The 25,794-nt window shown below is 35.7% G+C and overlaps 1 protein-coding gene across 10 annotated transcripts in view; it reads right to left on the bottom strand.

Moving 5' to 3' along the window:
- doc2b (double C2-like domains, beta) overlaps window positions 1–25,794 on the bottom strand; it is a 408,709-nt gene that overhangs the window by 301,599 nt on the left and 81,316 nt on the right. For all 10 annotated transcript variants that reach the window (XR_015492002.1, XM_087254531.1, XM_087254537.1 and 7 more), the window contains 3 exons: window positions 25,186–25,348; window positions 1,310–1,408; window positions 580–747 (listed from right to left, as the gene is read on the bottom strand). Coding sequence is in view for 9 of the 10 variants with exons in the window: in XM_087254531.1 (XP_087110657.1) it covers window positions 580–747; window positions 1,310–1,408; window positions 25,186–25,348 (430 nt within the window). In the remaining variant the exon portion in view is untranslated. The remainder of the gene's footprint in view (window positions 1–579; window positions 748–1,309; window positions 1,409–25,185; window positions 25,349–25,794) is intronic.

Here is a 25,794-nt window from a genome sequence, read left to right as displayed (position 1 = left end):
AACATCTTTGTAATTAATCTAAAATACAAAATCTACTTTACAGTTTAAAAGCTGTTGAATAACAGGTGTGTCAAAATTCAACAATATTTTATTAAACAACAATTTAACAATATGATTAAGTGTTATTTAGCGGTACAGTACAGTAATTTACTTTCATTTTATTCATTAATCTTTGCACTGTAACTGATCAATTTCTTAAACCTACCACCGATTAGTACATAGTAAACAAAATCATTACGTCAATGGGGATCTTCAAAAAGAAAGAAAAAAACAAAACAAAAAAAAAACGAAAACCAAACACGTGGTTATACCGGTGGCTATATAGTTACACCTTAACCATATTGTGGGCACAAATCTGTACCCAGAAGTGAAAGGTAAATCTGAAAATGAAAGATGAAACTTTTGGGAACTTCTCCAATTGTATTAATGGTATACATACATCCTAACTAATGTGAACAAGAAAGTAAACATAGGTAAATATTAAGCAAAAGTAAGTTGTAGTAATTAGGACTAGCTGCAAATAAACCAATCCCCATTCAGAAAGCCAAGTAAACAAGTAGAGAATATTTGGGCACTCACTCAGTAAGGTTCGGCTATGGTCAATGACCTCGTCCTCCAGACCAGGGTTAAAACTGCTGCTGCTGCTTTGCTCGCTGACCAAACTGGATGGACTTTCAATATGAACGTTGCCTCGAGTTGGACTGGTAAAGCTGGATTGGGGTGTTTGAACCTGGCCTCCACTTGATTCTGAATGTTAAAAAAACGTTTACAAAATAAATAAATTATAAATTCAAATGTAAAGCTTATGTTAGAGGATTTGTGGGGAAACCTCTAGGGTAACAGTCATTATATTTGTACAATCCATACACTAGTGTCTACAAATTCACTTATTTGTTAAAAATGTCTGTTTATTCTAAAAAATGCTTATATTGGGACTTGTGGAGCTGTGCATTGATGGATTTGCTCTTCAGTGTTTAGACTTTCAACGGTTAAATTTAAGCCACACTGAACTGAACTGAACTTCAACTCTGAAAACTGGACTGAGAGTTTCAATTTACTAAAACTCCTATGTTAAGCTGCAATTACAATCTACATTGTAAAAGCAATTTAGAATTAAACATGAACTGAATTAAAAATTAAATTGAATATTATGCCTCAAGTCACAAACACATATAATACTAGACTTTAGGGGGCTTAGTGTATTTGATGTGAAGAATGGTAGACCTAAAAGGAGGAGTTGAATTAGTTTGTGTGGGTGGGAGAATGTTTGTGTGTGTTTGTCAGTATTTGGCTATGGATTGTGCATTACCAGAATCTCTTCTTTGATTGGTCTCTGAAGCGAAGGTCTTTCTGTCACTGCTGCATTCGCTGAGCTCAGCATCACTGCCATCACTTTCACTCAAGTAAACTTTGGAGATAGAAAGAGAGAGAGTGAGAGAAAGACAAAAATTGAGACTGTGATTAGAATGAGTCAGCTGAAGAGAAATGGTTGATATAGCATAAGACATATCGTCACCTTAGAATTATAAGGTTCTATCTGACATTTTTGTCAAAATTGAGTTATTGACATTCTTATTAAATGACAACTTATTTACATTAGGGGATGTTTTTTATGAGTTGTTCACATCTTAAGACTTTTTATTTAAAAAAACAAATGTTACACGAATACTGTTTGCTATGGAATGCAAAAACTTTGAAGCTCAATATACGCAGATAGAACCTTATAATTCTAAGGTGACAATACACCCTTATGCATCCACAAAGTTGAACGGTCATTGCAATAGTCATTACTTGTTTTCAATTAATAGCCTAAATAAAATCTTGTAAAGTGATTATTTCACTTCAGAAGGCTTACAATAAACCATTTGATTCATATGGAATTACATATTAATCTCCTTACTAAATTGTTTGACTATTAATTTTGGGAAATGACTTTTCAGGGACAAAACCACATCAGATTTAATTAAAAAATATCCTCATTTGTGTTGAACAAACATCTTATGGTGTTAGAAAGATGTGGGTAAGAACATAATGACGATAGAATAATAATAAACTAACCCTTGCTTCAGATATTTTATGAAATACTGTAGGCGGCACAGTGGCTCAGTAGTTATCACTGTCGCCTCACAGCAAAAAGGTCAATGGTTCAAATTCCGGCTGGACCAGTTGGCATTTCTGTGTGGAGTTTTCATGTTCTCACCATGCTTGTATGGGTTTCCTCCAGGATAAACTAAATTGTATGAGTGTGTGTGAATGAGTGTGTATGGGTGTTTCCCCATACTGGGTTGCGGCTGGAAGGGGATACACTGTGTAAAGCGCCATGGTGGTTCATTTCACTGTGGCGACCTTTGAAATAGAGACTAATCCGAAGGAAAATGAATAAATTAACAAACTTTACTGTACATTTCAGTTCAAATCAGTAGAGCTCACTATTTTTTTTTTTTATAGTATAGCTCACAGGTGTCAAACTCAGTTCCAAAAGGGCCGCAGCTCTGCACAGTTTAGTTTCAACCCTAATTAAACACAGCTGATCAAACTAATTGAGTCCTTCAGGCTTGTTTGAAACCTACAGGTAGGTGTGTTGGAGCAGGGTTGGAACTAAACTGTGCAGGGCTGCGGCCCTCCAGAAATTGAGTTTGACGCCCCTGGTATAACAGGTGGTAAAGAAACCAGAGTTGTTATTATTATTATTTTTTTCCCCCTCAAATAAAAATTTTGGAAATTAAGAGTTTTTAAAACGACACAATAGATTCATTCAAATAGACATTCAAAGTACAGTATGACACATTTCTATAAACTTTGTTTTCTTTTTACTGAGCTAGTTCATTGAAGCGAAAACAGCAACAGTTCTTTTACATCATTACAACATTGCAAGTAACATCGTAAACAATGTAAACAACAGGTCTCTGGAAGAAACAATGCCATAAACAAGTGAATAACTATTTATAATTAATGTGTTCGATGGAATTTTGTTCTGAGGACTCTTTTCTTTCAAAATAAATACTTAAATACTTACTCCATATCTAATAAGCATTTTCTGTACAACTTACACAAATTTAGCAAATACATTGTTTATAAGCTTCCCATTGAAAAACAACTAGCTACAATGGCTGCTTGAGGGTTGTAGCTTTAGACTGATGTATAGTTTGTCAAGATTACTCATGTTCCTTTTAATGTAATTATTCGTAAACGCTGAAATGTGCAAAAACAGCGCCCCAGTGCATCCACGTTCTAACGCTGGCTAAGAGGATGATAATGTTTGTCGCCACTGTTTAAATGAGTGATCCCACATGCCAAATAACAAATGACGAAAAGTAAAAATGAATTGAGTAATAGCTGATCTTTAAAACTGTATGTGGAGAAGGCTACTTTCAATGAGCTTTATACCCTGTGGTCGTGCTGGGATAAGATGAGCATGCTCCATCAATCTCTTGTTAAAAAAAGAAAAGATTTGCCACAACATGAGCGAGCGATTCTCAAAATTGACAATAGAGTCAGAACAAACAAACAACACAGAAAATTCTTACACATAAACAGAGCACATGGTCTACCCATAAACTCCCGAATCCACATCCAGTCAAATTTAAAACTTTAAGACCTTTTTAAGACCATGAAGAAGTAAATTTCAGACATATAAAGGGTTAATCGCTAAGGATTTTTTCAGAATAAAAAATCTAATTAAGTTATTTCTTAGCCACATATTTGAAATAATGTGTCAAAACAAGCAGACCTTAGATGTTTACACTACATGTAATTTTTTTTTAACATAACTTTAAAAAAAAACATTTAAAAGCTAAATGTATGCACAACAGACTGATATAATATTAGTTATGAACAGTTTTGGTAATAGTTTTGAGATGTACTGTTGGTGAATGGATGTGTTTTAGATTGATTGGGTAACTTTACATAAAAGAAATTAAAACCCATTTAAAATTATTTAACGCCCGCAAGACAATATTTCAGTGAATTTAAAAGGCACCTATGATAAAAAATTTTCTGTTGAAAATCTGAAAATCAAACTGTTTGGACAGAACTGCGTGTAGGTATGGTGTGTCCACAGTCATATTGGGGTGATATAAAGACAACAAGTCTCTTTTTTATTTTCTGACATTAAAAAAAGGATCCAAATCCTTATTTTGAGGTTCACCGCAACGTAATGTAGGAGTGCATTTTCTCCGCCCACCCAACTGATTGACAGCTGAGTATTAACATGTCTCCGTAGTAACACGTATAATCATATCAACAAGACAGAACGTGTGCAAAGCAACCAGGATTGAAAGATCTGTTCAGCGCTCTGTGATCATCATCAAATGTGATCAAGAAAGAGTTTTACAAGTTTTTTTTTTTTTTTTTAACAATGCATGTGTGTAATGAATTACAGCGTTTTACTTTATCACCACTCTGGTTTGTGGACATTAAATCAGGTATATGTTGTACATTAACATAACCGATATCCATACAGCAGTGGATATTAATATTTGTCCTGTCACATTTGCATGCAAAAACAGTGCAAAGTTAAACATGCGTGCAATGTGTATGTGTCCGCTGTGGTTGGTTGTGTGTGTGTGTGTGTGTGTGTGTGTGTGCACGTGTTTTTGTGACATATCAGGACACAAATCTGTATAATGACATAGGTATGACAAAGGTATTACAAAAAGGAGGTGAATTATAAGGTCATTGGTGACGTTCTTGTTTCTCAAAATGCTTATAAATCCTACAGAATGAGTTTAATCAGAGAGTAAAGCTGCACACATTCTCCTGTGATGGTTGGGTTTAGGGGTGGGGTGGGGGCAATATAACATACAGTTTGGACAGTATAAAATGAATGGAAACCTATGTAATGTTCCCACTTTTCACAAAAAAGTGTGTGTGTGTGTGTGTGTCCGCTGTGTGTGTGTCTGTGTTTGCATGTGAACTTTGTAATGTCATTGTGTGTGACTCATAACTCCACAACAAACACATCAAATAATAATAATAATAATAATCATTGGGAAAGTTTTTACTGTAGTATTTCTCACAAACGTTACTTGAGATCTTCTTCCTTCATGTATGTCACTATGCTGTTTATCTGACACAGCTGAGGCGGAGAGTGAGGCACACTCTGACAGGCATGTGGGAACGGTGGTTGAGAAGAACTAGCATTAAAGGCACAGGCCACAAAAAGAGCTACAATGTGTTCAAAGCAGAAAATGTTAATGTCCTGAAAGGTGTAATAAATAACCTGATGGGTGTTTTGAGCTGAAACTTTACAGACACATTCTGGAGACACAAAAAAACGTATGTTAAATATTAAAAAAAGCAGTAAAATAGGTGCCCTTTAAGACTTTAAAAAACATCATCCAACTGAAAGATTAAACATTCATTCTGGACAACCAAGCTGCAAAATGGCTATAGGGCAGTGCAAGAATTTAAAACTGCAAACAGAAAGCAGAACAGAACATGAGGCGAAGAGAGATAGTGACAAATAAGTCTGCATCAACAATAATATTAATTTCTTCATTCCACTGTTTCTCCTTTTATTTTCAGAGCAGAGGCAGGTAAAGAAACCGTGAGGAACGTCTAAGAGAATTCAAATAGACGTGGACCTTTGACAGTCTTTCCAAAGCCTTCATCATCCCAGCAGCACATGCTTGCCCCCGATCAGCAGCTTGAGCCCAAGCTGAAAATTAATATTTTTTTTATCGGAGAGAGAAAAGGCAAGCTTCGGATCAGCACCGTTCTGCCTTCCAATTTGCTGCACCCCATCTGCCATGGTTTCAATCAGAGGAAGGAGGATGGAGGTACAGCGTTGAGGAGTGTGTGTGTGTGCACAAGAGAGAGAAGCCTGGACTCAAGTTACAGACTTTGTCTTTACCACCCGTAGGACACCACCCGTCCCTCCAATCTGGCTTGATGAATTCAGCAAATACTGTCGTCATGCTGAATCGCTGTTACACGTACAAACACACATCACTTGATTTGCTTTGATCCACCATCCATCAGGACACTTTTTTGTGTGTTTATTGTGGCTCTAGTGTGTGATGAAAGTGTTTGAGAAATGTGAAAAGACGAAAATAGTTTTAAAAAAAGCAACAAATCTAAAGGCTCCAATATACTACAAACTAAGTTATTTGTAAAGTTATTTTTAAATATTTAGCATTTTATGAAAAAATTAGTTATTAAAACTATAATGTTTAGAAATGTGGTAATAAAAGCTTTCTGATAAACAGAAATTGGAGGAAACGATATTCAGGAGGGCTAATAAGACTGACTTTAACTGTATGTATAGTCAGTTGTGTAAGGCTTGAAGTTTACGCTGCTATTCTAAACCATACACTGTATAATATATGGACGTAGTGTCTGTGACGTCACCCATAGGTTTATGAAGAGCGCAAAAGAAGCCACAAGTAGGTGCGGCTAACCGTCGCCATTTTGTTCGCACATCATCGCACTCATGGCGGGATACCAAACAAGGGCAAAGAGGGGGAGAGTGAGCGAAGCTACAGCCACGTGATGGCTTTTTGCTTGGATCTGGCTTTAGACATACTTTACTTTGGGAAAACGCTTAATACATTATCACCTGCGACTCGTTTGTGTTCTGACCACATGTGCTTGGCTGTACACTAGAGTAATACACAGAGCCACTAAGCATTGTTCTTATGGCGTTTTTCTACAGGAGGAAAACGCAAATTACTTCCAAACACGTAAAATATAGTCTGTGTTAGTAAATGCAAGACTATTGATGACATCTATAGCATAACACTGCATAATAACACTTCAGATGACTGTTCTACAGCCCATAGCTAATCAATCTGTCAGATTCTGGAGTGCATTACAGCACTAAAGAACATTACAAATGATAAATGATCTTAAATAAAACAAATGCATTAATAGAGATGGTTTACAAGAATATAACTTTACTCACATGGGAAATGGAGGCCACGTGAATGGTTTGTGAGCCCAATTAAGAGCATACAGCATCCCATATCATTTGATAATTGTAGGAAATAATCCCTAAAGGCAACTGACTGTGTAAAGCCACATAAAACAACACAAATATCCAGTGGTCACGCCCTTAATTATGCAAACTTAATATAACCTAATATAAAGGAAACTGATGAGTTATAAAAAAATTCACCACCCTCACAGTTGTCATAAAGAGTAATATTAGCTGTATGAACCAAAATCGTTCTTTGTACCAGGCTGTAAACACCTTTTTTTCTGTTGTAAAGTTGGCCATTCTAACAGTGGGCTCAATTAAACTTTGCTCTGTTTTGGAGCCAGGACTAGCGGAATTTTGATGAATTGCAGTTTAAGTTACTTCTGTATTGGCCTCCCTCGGGAGAGCGGGAGGTTGCCGCTTGTTCTGAACCAGTAATCGGAAACAGAAAGCAGTTGAAGGTTGGCATGTTTAAATCATTTATTTATGTTATTCCTTTGTAAATAATCTCCATAAAGTTGTTATCATCATTGATAAAGAGAAATAATCTCAACGCCTTAAAGCAGGCAAAGTTGTTTATTAAGTTAAATGTTTAAATATACAGACTAGTAGTAGAATAAAACAAACTAACATACTGTATAAAGAAATTAGCTGTAACATGTGCACTGCTGAGCAACAAAAACGCACCTGTGTGCCGGAGAAGCAGAGTAAAAGCCATTGTCCCAGATCAATCATTACCTTTCCATATTATATCCTGAGCGAAGCATTGTCAAACATGAGTGAAAACCAACCCCCAAAATCAACTGAAAAATGAGAGCAAAGTTGAGGAGATGGGGGAGTGAGGGAGAAAAACAGTAACATTCTCTCCTCAGGCCATGACTGAACAATAGTACATATATTGTATATTAAAATACAATCAATCAATGTCTCTGTTGATTTCATCACTACAACAAAGTCATAAACAAAGTTATATGAAGGAAGATCACAAGCAGATGAATTGTGTATGGTGAAAAGCACATGGTTACTGTAAGCAAATGGCAGAGATGTGCATTGGAGCTGTGATGAACTCTGCCACGCCAGGAAAACCCATCCCATGCTTGGAATGTCTCAGTAGTCATTCATTAGCATAGAAGGAATAGTATATAATATTTCTCAGCTTACAGTAGTTAATAGTTCTATTTCTTCTCCAGTATATAAGACTAAAAATAGCTCTTACATCCAGTGTTGTGTTCCTTTTTATGATTATGTTTATTTAAGTAGCAACATGGTCTTGTAATACACGACATTTCATTCCACTTTGTTCCTGCACGTAGTGGTATTACAATAAATCTTGCCTTGATTTTGTACAGTTGCCTCCTGATATTCAGAACATTTGTTTACATTACTAGCAATGACAGGCGAGTTCAGACAACAAAATAAAGAGAAACTAACCTCAACCAGAGACTGCAGCACTTCAGCTAATACTACCCTAGACTTCTGAAATGTCACTAGACTTAAAGTAAAGGTCTCTGCAAATATGAAGTGATTGTTTATTTTCAATCAAACAGAGACAGGCGTCCACAGGGCTTCAGTCATTGAATGGGTAAAATGAACGCACAGTCCATTGTTTTGTGTATCTTTAGCTCAGTCTTTCTTTAACAATAATATATGGTTTATGAACATCAATTGTTTAGGAGATCCCAATAACTCCTGTGAGAATGGTCAGCCTGGTCTTACGAGGAAATTTAACTATTTTACGTTTTGTCAGTTTAGTGGCTAATTTGTACAAATTCATACAAGTTCAGTCGTAGGAAAATGTACGATTTTAAAAAGGAGGCATGGCATCAAACCCCACTTCTAAACCCAACCGTCAATTAGGGATAAGCAAATCATACTAAATTGTACAAATGGGATCATACGAACTTGTACAAATTAGCCAGTAAATCAAAAAGTTACGAATTGCTGTGAGATTGATTTGGAATGGTAGCAGTTAATTAGTTCACAGAAATGAAAGCGAAGAAAAACTTAAAAGAAATACAATGCGACAGAAGTTAGACCAACTTAAGGCTGTACTTCTACAGGCCTTTACTTGTCAGAACATTGGATTGTGATCTTTTTGGCAAACTGATATAATAGCAAACATTCTGATTATCGTCTAATACAGATAATGATCAGATACCAGTGTAGTTTTTATTTAAAGGGCCATGAAACCCCACTGTTTCAGCAGGGTTTTTTTCACACCTCTATTTTGGGTAAAAGTCAGGAAAGTGGGCGTGTGCAGCTCTGTTTAAGGGGGAGTGTCGGAGGAGCAAAAGAGGGAAGGTCTGGAAGGAAGTACAGTGAAGGACAGTAACTGTGTTTACATGGACATCAGTAATCGAATTATTTGACAAATTATTAAATGGTGGACTTTAAATGCAGTTTGGCTCTTTCATTCAGGAATCTCATTTGTGCCCCTCATGACAAACAAGATATTTAATTCGAGGAGCTGCTCTAAGCGTGTATTTTTCATGCAATGTTTGTTACCGCACAGTTATTGAAAGAAGAAAAACCCGCATTTGCAAAAAGTACTAGACTTGGGTTCAAGTCCAATGTAGAAATCTGGAAAAATGAAACCCATAAAAAGCAGTGAGGACTCAGTAAAAGCACATGGCCGCGAAGGCTTTTCTCTTTTAGTTCGCATTTGAAAACACTATCAGTTGTATTTAGGGAAAAAAAGAATATGGGTCAGTTGATATTAGGATTATGAATGACGTCAAGCTAATTGAATTCGCTCACAGATGAGCATGAGAAGGACATTAATATGCACAGAAATGTACACAGCGTTCTCTGGTCGATTTAAGAGAAAGCATGTATGAGGAAACATGCCCCAGTAACATATTTGATATTACAAGGTGCCCTCAAGTGGATTTGTAAAATTAAGACCAACAAGAAAACGAAAACATAGCCTAGGGTTCATATTTTTCAGTTCTCAAAAATGCATCGCTTATACACTTGTCAATGTGGTGGATTGTGCGATTGATCGAGTGTACCTCAAAATGTCCACTGTGGTTTTGGACAACAAATGAACGATTCCTTAAATAGTGCAGTATTGAAAGGGATAGTTCCCCCTAAAATGAAAATTTACACACTAGTTACTCACCCTCAAGTGGTTCCAAACCTTTGTGAGCTTCATTATTTTGCTGAACATTATGAAAAAGATATTTTGAAGAAAACTGAAAACATGTAACCAATAGTGACTTCCATAGTAGAAAAAACAAATACGATGTAAGGCAATAGTTATAGGTTTCTAGCTTTCTTAAAATATCTTCTTTTGTGTTCAAGAGAAAAAAAGAAAGGTTGAAACAAGTACAAGTAAACAATAACAGCATTTTCATTTGTAGGTAAACTGTGTCTTTAAGAGTATACACTACGTGACAAAAGTCGATCCCAGTTAAGAGCAACAAATACTAACTTGACTTCTAAAAAAATGACAGAAGGAAGATTTTTCTGATGAGTCATCTGTTGAACTGCATCCCAATCATCACAACTACTGCAGAAGACCCACTGGAACCCATATGGACACAAGATTCATAGATAAATCAGCCAAATTTGGTGAAGGAAAAATTATAGTTTGGGGTTACATTCAGTGTGAGGGCGTGCGAGAGATCTGTAGACTAGATGGCAACATCAACAGCCCGAGGTATCAAGACATTTGTGCTGCCCATTACATTACAAACCACAGGAGAGGGTGAATTCTTCAGCAGGATAGCGCTCCTTCTCATACTTCAGCCTCCACATTAAAGTTCCTGAAAGCGAAGAAGGTCAAGGTGCTTCAGGATTGGCCAACCCCGTCACTAGCATTATTGAGCATGCCTGGGGTAAGATGGAGGAGGCATTGAAGATGAATCCAAATAATCTCTGGAAACTCTGGGAATCCTGCAAAAACTGTATGAATTCAGTTATCCAAGCTCATGGGAGCTCATTCTTTTTTTTTTCACTGCACTATGACTTTATATTCTATACTGTACATTATTTCTGTTGAGTGACAAGACTTTTGTCTAAGCAAAGTTAGACTTTACTGTCCTGATTAAGTAACTAGAAAACAAGGCATGATCATATTTTATTTTGGTAAAATAAGCGTAATCTAGACGCCTTTGCCTTTACCAAATGATTAACTAGAAGTCAAGTTATTATTTGTTGTTCCTAAAACTTAGGTAGACGACAAGACTTTTGTCAGGTAGTGTAAAGGGGATAATTTCAGATACAGCCTTAGAGTCTCATAAATGAACTAGGTATTCTCTCTTGTTAAATCTCTGTTGGTTTCCAAACAAAAATGTCATTAGAAGCAAAAATTGATGTGGAACTCTCAAAGCTGAAAAGCCCCTCAATAAAAGCCCCTTGCCAAAGAGGTAAAATCCTCTTCAGCAGAATGAGAATGACCACTGTGTCTCAGCCTCCCTTGTGATCAGTTATTCTAAATAGGAGCTCATTACCCGACCAACCAGCACATAATCATCCCAAATCTGCTATGGCTGCCAGATGCCGGATTGTCATGAAAGTCCAATGAGTCGTATTATAAAAATTTACATACATTTAGCCTTATTAACCCACCAGAATTAATGCATATAGAAATTATTCCAGCAGTCAGAGCCCAGGGAAAGGATCGATTTTGATGAAGAAAGAAACTGCTGAAGCTGTAGATGTTTTATCTGGATTTTTCGCTAACAGTTTGATGCTATAAGGCTCATGGCAGAGACACTATCTGTAAAATGCCAGAGTAGTTATTGGAAGATTATTTGCATTACAATGGATGCCAAAACTGTGTCAAGTTGAAGTTAGGATATCACTATCAAAATCTCAAGTAGAATTTTGCGATAATTATCTCCTTTCGCTCATGTCCCTCAGTTATTCTGGGACAAGATGTGCTTAACCTGCACGTCCAATCACATTAGAGTGAGTGAAACATCACCCACACCATCTGAATAGAAAGATATTCAGTCTAAAGCATATCTACAGTTGAAGTCAGAATTATTAGGCCTCCTGAATTATTATATACTGTTTTATTTAACAGATTTTTTTTTTTACATTTCTGAACACAATAATTTAATAACTAATTGCTGATTTCTTTTATCTTTTCCATGATGACAGTACATAATATTTCACTAAATATTTTTCAACTAGTATTCTAGTATTTCAACTAGTAGTACTAGATGCTAGTATTCAGCTCAAAGTAAGCATTTTATCTCATTTAATGTCTGTAGTCAATGACATTGAACGATTGTCATCCAATCAAATGGCGGTAAGGCTTGGCATGTTGAAAAATCACACTGAAAAGAAGCATGGCATCACTTCACTCCAGACACAGACGTAAGCCACATTTACAGTGTTTTTATTAAAATGTATTGATATGTTTGCCATTATTTCATAAATTGAATGAAAAAAGGATTTCACTTACTAATTAAAATGTACTTTTTTAATAACACTGCAAACTTTAGATCAAGTTTTTTTTTTTTTTAAATATATCTGTCCTTAGGGGAAAGAAATGCTTCACCTGCTTGTCTAGTCACAAATAAAACGTCCTTTCATCTGAGAAACATCGCTACATTACTAAGTATGCTATTCATCTCAGATACAGAAAAGCTAGTTCATGCTTTTATGACTTCTAGACTGGATTACTGTAATGCTCGGCTCGCTGATTGCTCAGCATCCTTTATTAATAAACTTCACTTAGTGCAAAATGCAGCTGCCAGAGTTCTTAACAGGTCTAGAAAATATGATCATATCACCCCAATTTTACCTTCCTTACACTGGCTGCCTGTTAAGTACCGTACTGATTATAAAATATTGCTTCTTAATAAATAATCTAGCTCCTGTTTATCTAACCAACCTTCTGTCTCACTACAATCCAACCCACTTTATAAGATCTCAAAACTCAAGAGCTTTCGATAGTAGCAGAACAGCAAAGTCTACTAAAGGAGGTTGAGCCTTCTGATTTATGGCTCTTAAACTCTGGAATAGCCTTCCTAATAATGTCCGAGGCTCAGACACAGCTGTCCACAAGAAGTTTGGCCAGAGGAGAAAACATTGTGCCCAACTGAGCCTGGTATCTCTCGAGGTTCCTTCACTTTCGTCAATTGGTGAAGTTTTGTTCCTCGCTACTGGCTTGCTTGGTTTGGGACTTGTGAAGCTGCGCATCAATGGATTTGCTCTTCATTGTTTGGACTTTCAGCAGTGAAAATTAAACCACACTAAAAATTAGGCAATTAAGCAAATAATAATAATAATATTAGACAATTGAAAATAATATTGCTTAAGGGGGCTTTCTTATTAAAAAATAAAATAAAAATGGATTTTATTCCAGCCTATATAAAAGAAATAAGACTTTCTCCAGAAGAAAAAATATTATTGAAAAAATACTGTAAAAAATTCCTTGCTCTGTTAAACATCATTTGGGAAATATTGGAAAATAATAATAATTCACATGAGGCCATTTTTTATTTAACAGTATCCACGCTGCTTCATCACACTTGTTCAAAAGTGATGATTTTTACCTGTCAGGCTTAAAGAATGTTCCAGAATCAATACCAGTTAAGCTCTGCGGATCTGTCAGCTTGCTATAGACGATAGAGTATTTGAATGCAGAAATGTTAACCTTGCATTTTGTTAAAGCTCTTTTCTTAATTCTTATCCAACGTGGTTTCCTTTACATTTACAAACCCACGGATGAGTTAGAAGAATTTTGCGGCAATTTAATATACGCTGAGCCAGAGATGCAAATAGAGCTTAACTCGTATTAAACCTGGAATGTTTCTTTAAATAAATTAATCTTGGTCTATTTTTTCTAATATTCTATCAAACAGGTCTTCAACTGCTGGCTTTAAAATACCAGAGTAAACCCTGCTATATTTGATCATCTAGATCTAGATGAACTAGATCAATAAAAGATTTAGTATTTTTCCAAAAGAAACAGTATGTTGAGTCTGACACACACACTAGACAGATTAACTGCACACACTGAGGTTTAGCGTTTTTGCCTTCCACAAAGAATGTGTCATTATAGTTCATGTCAGTGGCTTACTTCTACAGCATGTACTGTGGATGTTCTGAAGATCCTGTGTGGTAACACAAGGTTACATTGACCTCACATGATAAATAGCAAGGCACAAGATACAATTTGTGGTTCATGCAAGACAGGAACTGTAGTAGAGCAGCATTTCACATTAGACTTTTTCCTTCACTGCATTGATCTAATGAAAATTAAACACAAAGCACATGACATTATTAAAGTTTGTTCCCATCAATTAATTAAAATGTTTCATCTTTTGCCATCAAAAATATGTTTTAGGCAACATCAAGTAAAGAAAATGTGTCCCTTCATTAATCTAGGGTCCCCACAGCGGAATGAACCACCAACTTATCTAGCATATGTTTTAAGCAGCGGATGCCCTTCCAGCTGCAACCCATCGCTGGGAAACATCCATACACATTCACACACATAAACAGTCAATTTAGACAATTTAGCCTATGTGCTACCCACCCAGGAAAAATCTAGAGAAGCAAAAAAATAATTTTGAAAAATTTAGTTGAAATTTTATCGGCTTTAATTTTTTTTTTTTTTTTTTTTGCAATATTATGTTTGACTTTAGTTGTATCTTTTAATTTCTAAATATGTTTGGTGACTAAAATATTATTTTAATAAATATATCTGTTTATTAAATCTGTTTTGTTTAAATGCAAAATGCATTGCCTATTCACTGGGAAATGGATAAAAAATATTCAGTTTCAAAATGGGGTGTATTCAGTTATGGTGAGCACTGTTTTAAAACTAATTTGGCTAGAATATTTTTATAAATAAGAACAGCATTAATTATTTTGACTGACAACAGAAAAAAACAATGTTATCCAATGACTCAAGATAATGTAATTAATCTATCTACGCCTTAAAAATGCACTTTAAGCTCAATGGGGTGTATGCCAAGATAATGGGTTTCCCATACTGATAAACTTCCGGTGACCTGTTATTGTGAATTTTTTTTCCATTTTATAAAGTTCCTTTTACAGCATCGATGTTGTAATGTAATTCAAATACAATCAATTAAACAGACTTTGGCATTCATTTAGTTGCGCAAGTGTAAAACGAGACAAAAAGCTGTTTGCTCGCTTGCGCCCGTCAGAATCGGCAGGCTAGCGCAGAAGCTCCATTGAATATACTGGGATAAAATAAATGCTCATATTATAAAGACATGGCGGGGAAAATTTTAATTTAATGCAGTGCTTCTTGTACAAACTGATACCCACTTTATATTGAATATCACTCCCAGTGGAGATTGCTGATTTAAAAAAAAAAACAGACCATAAAAGGGCAGATTTTGCACTGGCATACAATTCACCGGAAACGATTAACCCAGGTTACTGGCAAATTAAAAGTCCTATTAGCATGCTTCGGCATATACCCTATACTAGTGTCTTGCAAAATAACTAGTCAAATATTATATCATCACAGCAAAGACAAAGAAAATTAGATATTGAACCTATTTTTTATAAATATTTTCATGAAACCGATGTTTAAAAAAATACTCTCTGCAAAACATTATTTGAATAATATCTAAAAAAACAATAAAATCTGGACCGAAGGGCTAATTATGTCATCCTAAACAGTGTAAAACCAAAATATAAATTATTACACAACATATATAATAAATAATAATACTATTATCATTGAAAAAAAATGTGTAACCTCATTAAGATCATTTAGAGGCCTTTCAGAACATATTTTTAATGTACTTTAACCTTATGACAAAACCAAAAGTGTTGTTAAAAGCCAATGTGATTATTTTATCAATTTGATCTAAGAGTGCAGTACTGTAACTGTAGTGCTATTAGAAACTATTATGGATCTCTGAAAACTATTATGTGTCTTCACCTGTCACTCAGAAATGTATCAAATTGGACATAAAGTGAATCTAAAGTGCTTTCACCTCATTCATGTGGATAAAGAAAACAGCGCTGCTTTTAAAGGTAATTTCCAATGATTGACATCACAGAGTTTACCAGTATTTTGGTACTGATGTTTGAATGATTTCTAAACCGCTGGTGCTGGTATGAGCAGCACATTTGTATATTTACTGAAAAAGTCAGTCAGGCAATTTTACAGTAATTTAGCAGTATTTATACATGGAAGAGGCTTTTATTAAAAGGTGCAGTATGCAGGTTTGACATACAGTGGTTAAACTAGGTATTGAAAGCCTGGCTCAATACACAGCAAGCACAGGTTGGCAGATTGGCAATCGAGCCTCACTATCAAGCCTAAAGGCTGATTTAAGGCTGATTTAAGCAGTGTTCTAAATGAAAGCAACGGCAGACATTCGAAGGAATATTTTATATATTAAAAGGAGTTTTTGTTCCAACCAAAACCTAAAATATATATTTTAGAAAGGGTTTCTATTTCTTGCAGCTAAACAACAGGCTAAACTGAAAATGATTACCTCATGTTTACACCCCATGGGCTTTATTCAGTGTTAAATGCTAAGAATGTTAGTTTAAATGCCTTTTTGCATGACATTCATTGCCATACTACTGAAAGCAGCAGCAGATCTTGAAAAATAAAAAAAAAAACGTTTGAAATTGAACTTTAGAATTGACTAAGTGCAAGCCAACACAAATCAGTGGTTCAGCATCTACATTTAATAATGTTAAAGAGGTTTAATATGTATTATTTAGATTATAAACTTTATTTTGTTAGAGAGCAGTGAGTGCACTATTCTGTGCTTCTGAATGGCTGTATTTAAATTTTTCTCGTGTTTCGTCTGGTGCAAACAGCCAAATTGCTTATCACTGAGTATCTCATCACAAAGCGTGTTGTTAGGACAGATGGTTACAAATGTAACCGGTTCACCTGGGGCCGAAGACTTGCGTGGAAATCATACTAAAACATTGCGTACGCACAAAGCTGTAAATGTGCGTACGCAGAAAAAAAATCAGATGTATGAAACACTGCGTACGCCGAATCTCACGCATATTCTTTCATACATCTGAATGAACGTGAAACTGAGCGCAACATGCACGAGCACAAACCCCTCCCTGCCTCCTCCCCCTTATGAATATGCAAATGACTCTACTCTGGCAAAACCCAACGAAAAAGCAATGGCAAAAGCAAGCAAAAAGAGACACTTTGAACAGAATGTGAATTGTAGGTGCTCCTTTCGGAGGTAGACCGGAGAAAAGCGGTGTTATTTCCAAGTTTGTTCTCCGGAATTAACAACAAAAGAAAAAAATTGAGTGGGAGAGTTGATGCGGTTAACACAGTTGGGTCTGAACATCGCACTGAGTGAATTAGAAAAAAAATAGTGTGATTTATAGGTGTAAAATGTTGCAGTATCCTAAACAGTCTCAGTGGCGCAGCTCGTAAAATGCATGTCAACATGTTTTGACACGTTCGAGCATGAACTCTGTTTGAATCCAGCGTCTTATGAACTCTTTCTTCTTTTTTCCCCCCGCTACATATCAGATTTTGCCAACTATTTATCACGAGAAAGACAAGTAGGAATCATTAATAAGTTTGTGCATCATATTTTGTTTGCACATTTATTGAATGGAAATGTTTCTGATTCACGCATGCAAATTCATCTTCAGATGGTGCCTATATAGCAATGTGCGTGCAGTAGATAGCTCAGATTACATTGGGAAATCAGGCGACCGCTGCAAATTGCGCTTTAATGTTTAGCTGGTCAACTGTATGGTATGGAAACCTTATATACCTGCTAGATGAACCCGTCTCATACAGCTGCCATTGCAAGGCTCAAAGACACTTTGTAGAGAGGAATTTAACACAACTGCCTCTAGGAGTCACCAATGGAAATAAAACAGACACGAACAAAAAATGTGCGTATGCCAGCCTTAAAGCTGGCGTGGAGCTGCGCACAATCCCACGTTCAGTTCATCGTTAGTAAATCCAAACGTGAGCGATTCTGAGCGTGAAACCTGCGCGTACGCAGCGTTGATACATGAGGCCTCTGATGTTTACATTCGTAATATTTAGATTTTTTGCTAATTAATAACCACTTAATATGTAACTGAATCTGCGTCTCATTTCGGAGTCTGCTACTGTCCACTGGAGGTCACATTTTGGTCGCGGATGCACACTTTGAGAGCTTTCCTGACTAAATAAATCAAATAAGCTGTTTTCCACTGAAGGCAACCTGGGGGGCTCCATGGTAAAGGTGCAGTATGTATTGCTGAATTTACACTTAGTGGTTCAAAATATTGCAGGGGTGGGCAATTATTTTTAATTAATTTGTGGCTATATTAAACTCTGGGCAGTTTTAGAGGGTCAGACCAAAAAAAATGAATATATATTCTGTGAAGCTATTCAATAGACATTTATAAAAAGAATTAAAGTTTGAAAAGAATCAATTTTACACAAAAAGTATTTTAAAGACCAGCATCCCAACAGCAACATATAAATGCAAAGGTTTATTTGTTTGATTGCTTCACCTTAGTTAATTTCTTTCTTTTTTTCGATTCATTCATTCATATTTTTATGTTCAGTGATAGAATTGTAGCCTGCTGTGATACTGTGTATATATATATATATATATATATATATATATATATATATATATATATATATATTGAAGGATTCTGATTTCTGCTTTCCAATCTGTCTCATCATGGACCAACGTTTATCCTTTTCATCATCCTGTTTCTTAGTATTTAACTGTGAATTGATTTTAATTTATGTATAAGTTAACACATTGCTTAATATAAGAATGTTCAGTGCATCTGCCTGTCTCTTTATAACTATTTTCAGAAGCCACCAATCTAGGTCAGAGGTCACGGAGACCTTGAGTGGAACTGAGGGCTGAGGACTGGAAGCAACTGCTCCTATTGTTATTTCTAGTAGTTAATACTATCTAAAAGGTCTAAAGTGATTTTTTTATTTTTACGGTTAAATCTTTTAAAGTGACTCTACTTTTATTAAAGATAGACTTTGTATAGTAAGAATATAACTGCCTGAATGTAGATTACACCGGCTTTTAACCAGTTTTGACAAAGACGGCTGACAGTACACTCATCCTTGGATAAGAAACAGATTGTACTTTAAGTGTGTGTGTTTTATTTGATTGTTGATCCATTTTACAGGTCTGGAGTCAGCTCTAATCAGTCTAAGGGATGTCTGACGTTTATGCTTAAGATAATGTTCAGAATTGTACGCACGAACCCCACATGGAAATTTTCCTAGTCTATCTGTGTTTTAACCAATCAGGTTAGAACACCTATATGTATGACGCAGTTAATGACGTTATGTGAGAGTATAATTGTTATTGATTGGTGATTGTGAAGGAGCGGCCTAGGAACTCATTGCGAGTGTTGAAGTTGGCTTCTGTTGATGTAACTGCAAACTATCTTCAGTAAACTTCATTTATTTATTTAAATCTCTGACTCTCTCTTCTTCATCTACCAGACTGCTCATTCTTTGGGTTAAACTGTATACTATCCCTACATATATATATATATATATATATATATATATATATATATATATATATATATATATATATATATATATATATATATATATATATATATATATATACTTGACTTCAACAGAAAAAACAAAATAAAGCCCAGATTTGATAGACGGGACTCACAGAACCGTCAAGTTTTTTACACTCTGTTAAAGTCTGTGATAAATAAACAATAAAAAATTACACCTGAGTAATGTATGCGACTACATTCTCCATATGAAGGTCAATTTTAAGCTGCCATCACCAAAAAAGCCTTTTATATAAAATATTAAATACACAACAGCACTTTCTCCATGGTTCATTCTGTTGTTATTAAGAGAGTATACCTTATCAGAGGGTCAAGAAAGGAAAAGCTAGATCAACCTGTGCACTTTTATCATGTTACATTTAGTAACAGCCTCTAATACACTCATGCACTACAGCGGCAGCTGGCATGGAGGAATTACTACACGTTAGTCCACAGCAAAAGCCTTTCAGAACTCATTTATTCAGTCATCCTTTAAAAGCACACAATCAGAAAAGGTGTCCACCCCTACGACACTAATGCACCTCATACAGCTATCGCTATCAAGCATGAGTGGATGCTACTAAGCTTTTGTCGCTCTATGGTTGGTTTAACAAAAAAAAAAAAAGGATAATCTTATGCCATCCACATATCAATAGCAGCAGAGGAACATGTGAACAGATGCGCGCCTGTGGATGCAAACTGCTTTATTTATGATAAAGCTACAAAAAAGCGACATATGTGAAATTGATGGACGTTCCTGAACATCTTATTTGCATGTCGGAGATAATCAAATGCATGAGAAAGCGTGTGACTGTAAACTCTGATGGGCTGTGCGCTTTATTGTGTGTAATAAAATGATGATATATTGGTCCCCTGAGCGTCTTTTAGTGTCTTTGAGGGACGCTGGTTCACATGCTGTTGGACTGCTTTCTATTCCCTAATTCTTCTGATAAGTAAGCTTATCACACATTGCAGACGGGCCTGTTAGATTCATGCCAGGGTGAGTTTATATTTCTTTACATACATTTTACTTTTCATTCTGCCTTAAATGCATTTCTGCAAGGTTAAGCAGAACTGTGTCTGGAAGCTTGAAGTGTTTCGGGCTTGAATTGGATGTTAGAGTGAATGTTTATTTGGAGAAGGGTTAAATGGGGTCACTTTAAGACGGCTGAGCTCATTAATAGCACCGCTGGAGGAGAATGGGACGTCCCATCTAATGTACAGAATTAACTTAGGGGTGTATTAATTAGCTAACTGACCTTTAGATCTACAGCCTCGCCAGTATATTTTGATAACTGCTGCAGTGATCTAATTGCAAGCAGAGCACAAAGGAATAAAGCTTAAAATATGATATATATAATATGATATGGGTATGTGCATAACCAGCCTGATCTCATGTGGAAACGTAAATATTTTAGGTTTTGTCAATTTAGTGGCTAATTTGTACGAATTCAGTCGTACGACTTTAAAAAGGAGGCGTGGCACAAAACTCCACCCCTAAACCCAACAATCATTGGGGGATGAGTAAATCATGCTAAATTGTATGAATGAGATCGTACGAATTCACAGGAATTAGTCACTAAATCAAAAAGTTACAAATTACCATGAGATTGTGTTGGCATAACAGCAGTGTATGTAAAGTTTTACCATCTCAAAGAAAACAAATAGCTATTTTTTCCTTAAAACTGTTGTTGTGCCACATTTTGTTATGCACCCAGACAACATTTAATATTTTTCATGCCCCCAAATATTCCAGGTTCCATGCAACTTGAGCTAGCTGACTGGCAACATTTGAGGTGTGAACTTTTTTTTTTTACATTTAAAAACAATAAATTAAAATAAAATAAAATGAAATAAAATAAAAAAGAAAATTATAGATAGTTTTGTTCAAAACTGTCATTGTGCTACATTTTATGCACACAAATAGCTTTTAATATCTTTCACACTTCATTAATATTTTTAATCCTACTTAATATTCCATTGAGCTAACTGACAACATTTGAGGGGTGAACTACAACAAAAAGAACTGCTTATAATGTTTATTTACACTAAAATGCAAAGTGCTAGTTTTAAAAAATTGTATGCAATTTAGACAAAAAAAAAAAAAAAGATAAACACATAAACAAAATACGCAATAGCCTAACAGCACGCTTACTTATTTTACTTATTTGAAACTACAAAACACATTAAATTAAATAGGAATGTCAATACTGTAATCCAGGGGTGTCAAACTCAATTCCTGGAAGGCTGAAACCCTGCACAGTTTAGTTCCAACCCTGCTCCAACACACCTACCTGTAGGTTTCAAACAAGCCTAAAGGACTCAATTAGTTTGATCAGCTGTGTTTAATTAGGGTTGGAACTAAACTGTGCAGAGCTGCGGCCCTTTTGGAACCGAGTTTGACACCTGTGCTGTAATCTATCATCATATATAAAAAAGTTTTACTATACATTTTGTGCAAAATTGTCTTTCGTGTTTGTTCTCCTGTTGCAGATCTATAAGCCTGGACGTATACTACATTTATTTTTGTCCAGTGTTTTTGCAGTGATCACTGTTAATCATAGTAATTTTAGTAGTGACTCTCTGCAGAATCGCTTGCTTAATAAATGTGTCTGTCACTGTCAATTTGGATGCTGTTCCTCTTCATGAAAATTTTCCTACAAATAATGAGTGGATTTTGTACAAAAAAGCATGAAATAAAAACTCTCTTTAAAAGCAAAACTAGGTTTTTTCTTTTCAAAAACTTCAAACTGCACAATTTATCTTCTTTTCACACCAAACCTATGCATGGTTTTTTAATGACAGGATTTGGCAGCAGGCAGAAGTCAGTAAATTAAATTGTGCTCACATATTCAGTATTTTGAAGGATACTGAATAAGATGTGTGTGTGCTGTCTATCATCCCCAAACAAACAAGCAGCTCTGTCTCACACAAGTTAAACTGTATTTCACTAACATTTCTTGATGTTTACATACATGTAGCATGTGCAACACATCACACAGTGTAGCCCTTGAAATAATTGAGTCAATTGTACCTTGTAAATACAGTAAAAATACAGATAAATGTTATGAACCATATCATTTATATAAGCAATATAATACACACAGCAAGTCACTCTTATTGTTTTAAATTAAGAAGAGTGTAATGGTCAATATGGCCACTCAAGTGGAGGAAGGCATGCCTTCTAGTAAAGGAGCTGACATTGATCACTTTAGACCAGGGGTTCTCTATCTCGGTCCTGTGGGTCTGATGTCCTGCAGATTTTAGCTCCAACCCCCATCAGACACACCTCGGCAAGCTAATCAAGCTCTTACTAGGTTTTCTAGAAACATCCTTGCAGGTGTGTTGCAAAGTTATAGCTAAAATCTGCAGGACACTGAACCTCCAGGACCAAGTTTGGAACATGACAGTTTAATTGTTAGGTCAGCAAAAGATGCTGGAATCTTAGCAAATGCCCCACAGATATGAGAAATATATCTACCTTTTGAATCTCTACTTTCAAATGAACCAACTACATTTAAATAAAATAAAATGTTCTATGGTTTAGTAATCTAAATGAAACCCACGTGAGGTACAGTCTGTCTCATCACATGACATTATGAATTCCTGTCACTGCCATTCAAATGTAAATTACATAATGGAAACGGAAACCACCTGAACAATCACAAACTTGTAAACAAAGACAGCAGCTGTCATTTTGAGAGGAGATATGCCATCAAGACCAAGTTGGATATTATGTAACAAGTAGGTTATTCTTAAGGTAGAGTAGGGCTGTCAAAAGTATTGAGTTTGGTACCAACTGGTAATTGGCACCAATGTCCTGCCAACATTAGAGCACCAAAACTCAACAAAAACGACTGTGACAGGCCAAGAAGGTCATAAGTTCACCAATCTTCGTGACCTTCACGGCCAATCAAAGTCATTTTTGTTGAGTGTTGGTCTTTTAAGTATGTGCGCAACTTATTAGCTTGAAATGGTCATTTTTTAAAATTTCATTACCGATTGGTACCGAACTCGATATTATTGAGAACCCTAAAATAGAGGCATAGATTGACAGGATGACACTGATTGCGTCCTCTAGAAACAGCTAAAAATAAAGTCGGTGTCATGATCTTGATCCCCTGTAATGCGCATGCAAATAAGCTTGTGTAACCTCAATTTTTTTTTTTTCACATGATTTCAAACAAATTTAATAGACAGTTGTTGTTACATTTCATAGGTAATTCCAACTTGAATAATATTCATGGCAAGCAGATTTGGAGAATTTGATGTTTCCCATTCAAACAGAATAACCAAAAGGCGCTTTAAAGTGGCCACCGAGTGGAATTACTTTCCTTAAAGAGCGCCTATTATGTTTTTTTAAAAATTACCTTTCATGCAGTGTGCAACACAGCTCCAAGTGAATGAAAACATCCAGCTGAGGTTTAAATCTGAAAATGCACCTTTTTTTTTTAAATATAGATTTTTTTTTTTTAAATAAAATATTCAACTGAGAGTCATTTAAATGATTTGTCATTTGTCTCGACTTCGACACAAAACAATACCAAATATGAAGTGCTGGATCCAGTAAAACATGAACGTGCCTTTTCGCAGAATGCTGGTGCATGGTACTGATCATGACTGAAGATGAGTTAACATTAATGAGTGAATATTCTGGTGTTTAATGCAATAATCTATTCTGCAATAGGGGATTTGTTGGTCATTTGTTAAAGAAAGGGTCAAAAAAATACTATTGATATATGAGACTTTATCAGAGCCTGACTGGAACTTTTATCAGTATACAGTTTATGGATCAGTTTCTTTTTCCATTTCACAAGTGTAAGTAAGTGTGATTAAAAGGGTTGCCACCTCATTTTCTCTAGCTTGAAAAATAGGAATTTAATTATGTTTTGTCTTTTGGAATCGCTCCACGCGGCTTGTGCTGTATTTGGTTGACTATATTTCACATCGCGTCTAAAGCCACCTTGAAAATGTGGCTCATATCACTTTCTTTACTGATTTAAATGCGTTTGTGAGCTCGCGATCCTCTGCAGTTTGTCATTGCTATAGCCACCATCAGCTGTTCCTACACACGTGTGGCAGTCAAGTTTCAAAATAGTTTAGCTTTTGCCAGTGTATGGATTAATAATGAATGTGTGTCATTTCGTTGTTTATACGTATGGGTAATTCACCTTTATTTGTATATCGATTTTACAATGTAAGAACAGAGCAATAAGCTGGTGTTTAACCGCACTGCTTTAATGCACTCCTGCACTAGGCTCACATGTATACGCTGCACTCTGACTACTCCACCAATGTTGATAAACAGTAGTGGGTATTTCTCTTTGTCTCGTGCTGAACACAGTCGACCAATCAACAGACTCGGCCATCGGTCCAATCAGCACAGATTAAAATCACGCTAAGGAGGGGTTTGGGAACAAATGAATCGCTGAACGAATCATATGGGAGTCGATGGGATAATTATAAAACAATGAAAGTGTTTTTTGAACTTGCATGCATATCAGCCTGTTGTTGGAGACCCACAAAACCAAAATATGACCTTTTTTAATTCATAATAAGGGCTCTTTAAAGGGACTTTGGCAGTTATCCATTGGTGCACTTTTATTTCACAATTTCTTGATATTATGATGTATTAATACTTCCCTAAATATGACACTAATATCACTGTGTTTAATATCATCCATTGAGCTCATTCATAGTCTAAGATACAAGCATTACAATTTAAGTTTTCACCAGAAAATACAATAGAATAGAATAGAATAGCATCTAACCTTTGCTTTGAGCCCACGTGTAGCTGATTGGTGCACTCCTGGCCACTGGCAGTTGTTCTCCTCTTTCTATTACCGGCTTCCTGTTATCTAGAATTGAATCCTTAATGGGTCGAATATGCTTGGGCAAGGCTTTGTAGAACCAGGCTCCTGAACGTTTCCACACCTTTGAAGAGTGAGAAAAGAAAAACAAATTAAGAGAAGCTCAGTATGGAGCGACTTAAAGCAGGTACTCGCAACGTTTTGCAAAGGAACCACATGTTGAAATGTAGACGTGGAGTTATGATCTGCAGACACTCAAACACTGCTTTTAAACAACTCATTAGAGCTTACTTTTAACCTGAAACTTCACAGGACGCTGTCTGAGTTGTGCAATGCTTTTAAATGCTAAAATACTGTTCATTTACACACTTTAATTATATCTGAATATAATAATAATAAAAAAAAGAGTTTAGTTGCAAACCTGCTTCAACACATATAACTAAAGTGTTCATGCAGACCTGAAAGTCTTTATTAGATGCAACAGTTGAGTTTAAGGCAAAAGCAAAAGTATATATTGTGCTTGTCTGTAACATTAAAGATCCAGTAGGTGATTGTCATCAGAAACATTTT

Source organism: Danio rerio, chromosome 5 (assembly GCF_052040795.2).
Source record: "Danio rerio strain M-AB ecotype USA chromosome 5, GRCz13ab, whole genome shotgun sequence".
Classification (NCBI taxonomy): domain Eukaryota; kingdom Metazoa; phylum Chordata; class Actinopteri; order Cypriniformes; family Danionidae; genus Danio; species Danio rerio.
The sequence above is the reverse complement of the archived record's forward strand: the minus strand, read 5'-3'. Positions and strand labels throughout refer to the sequence as shown.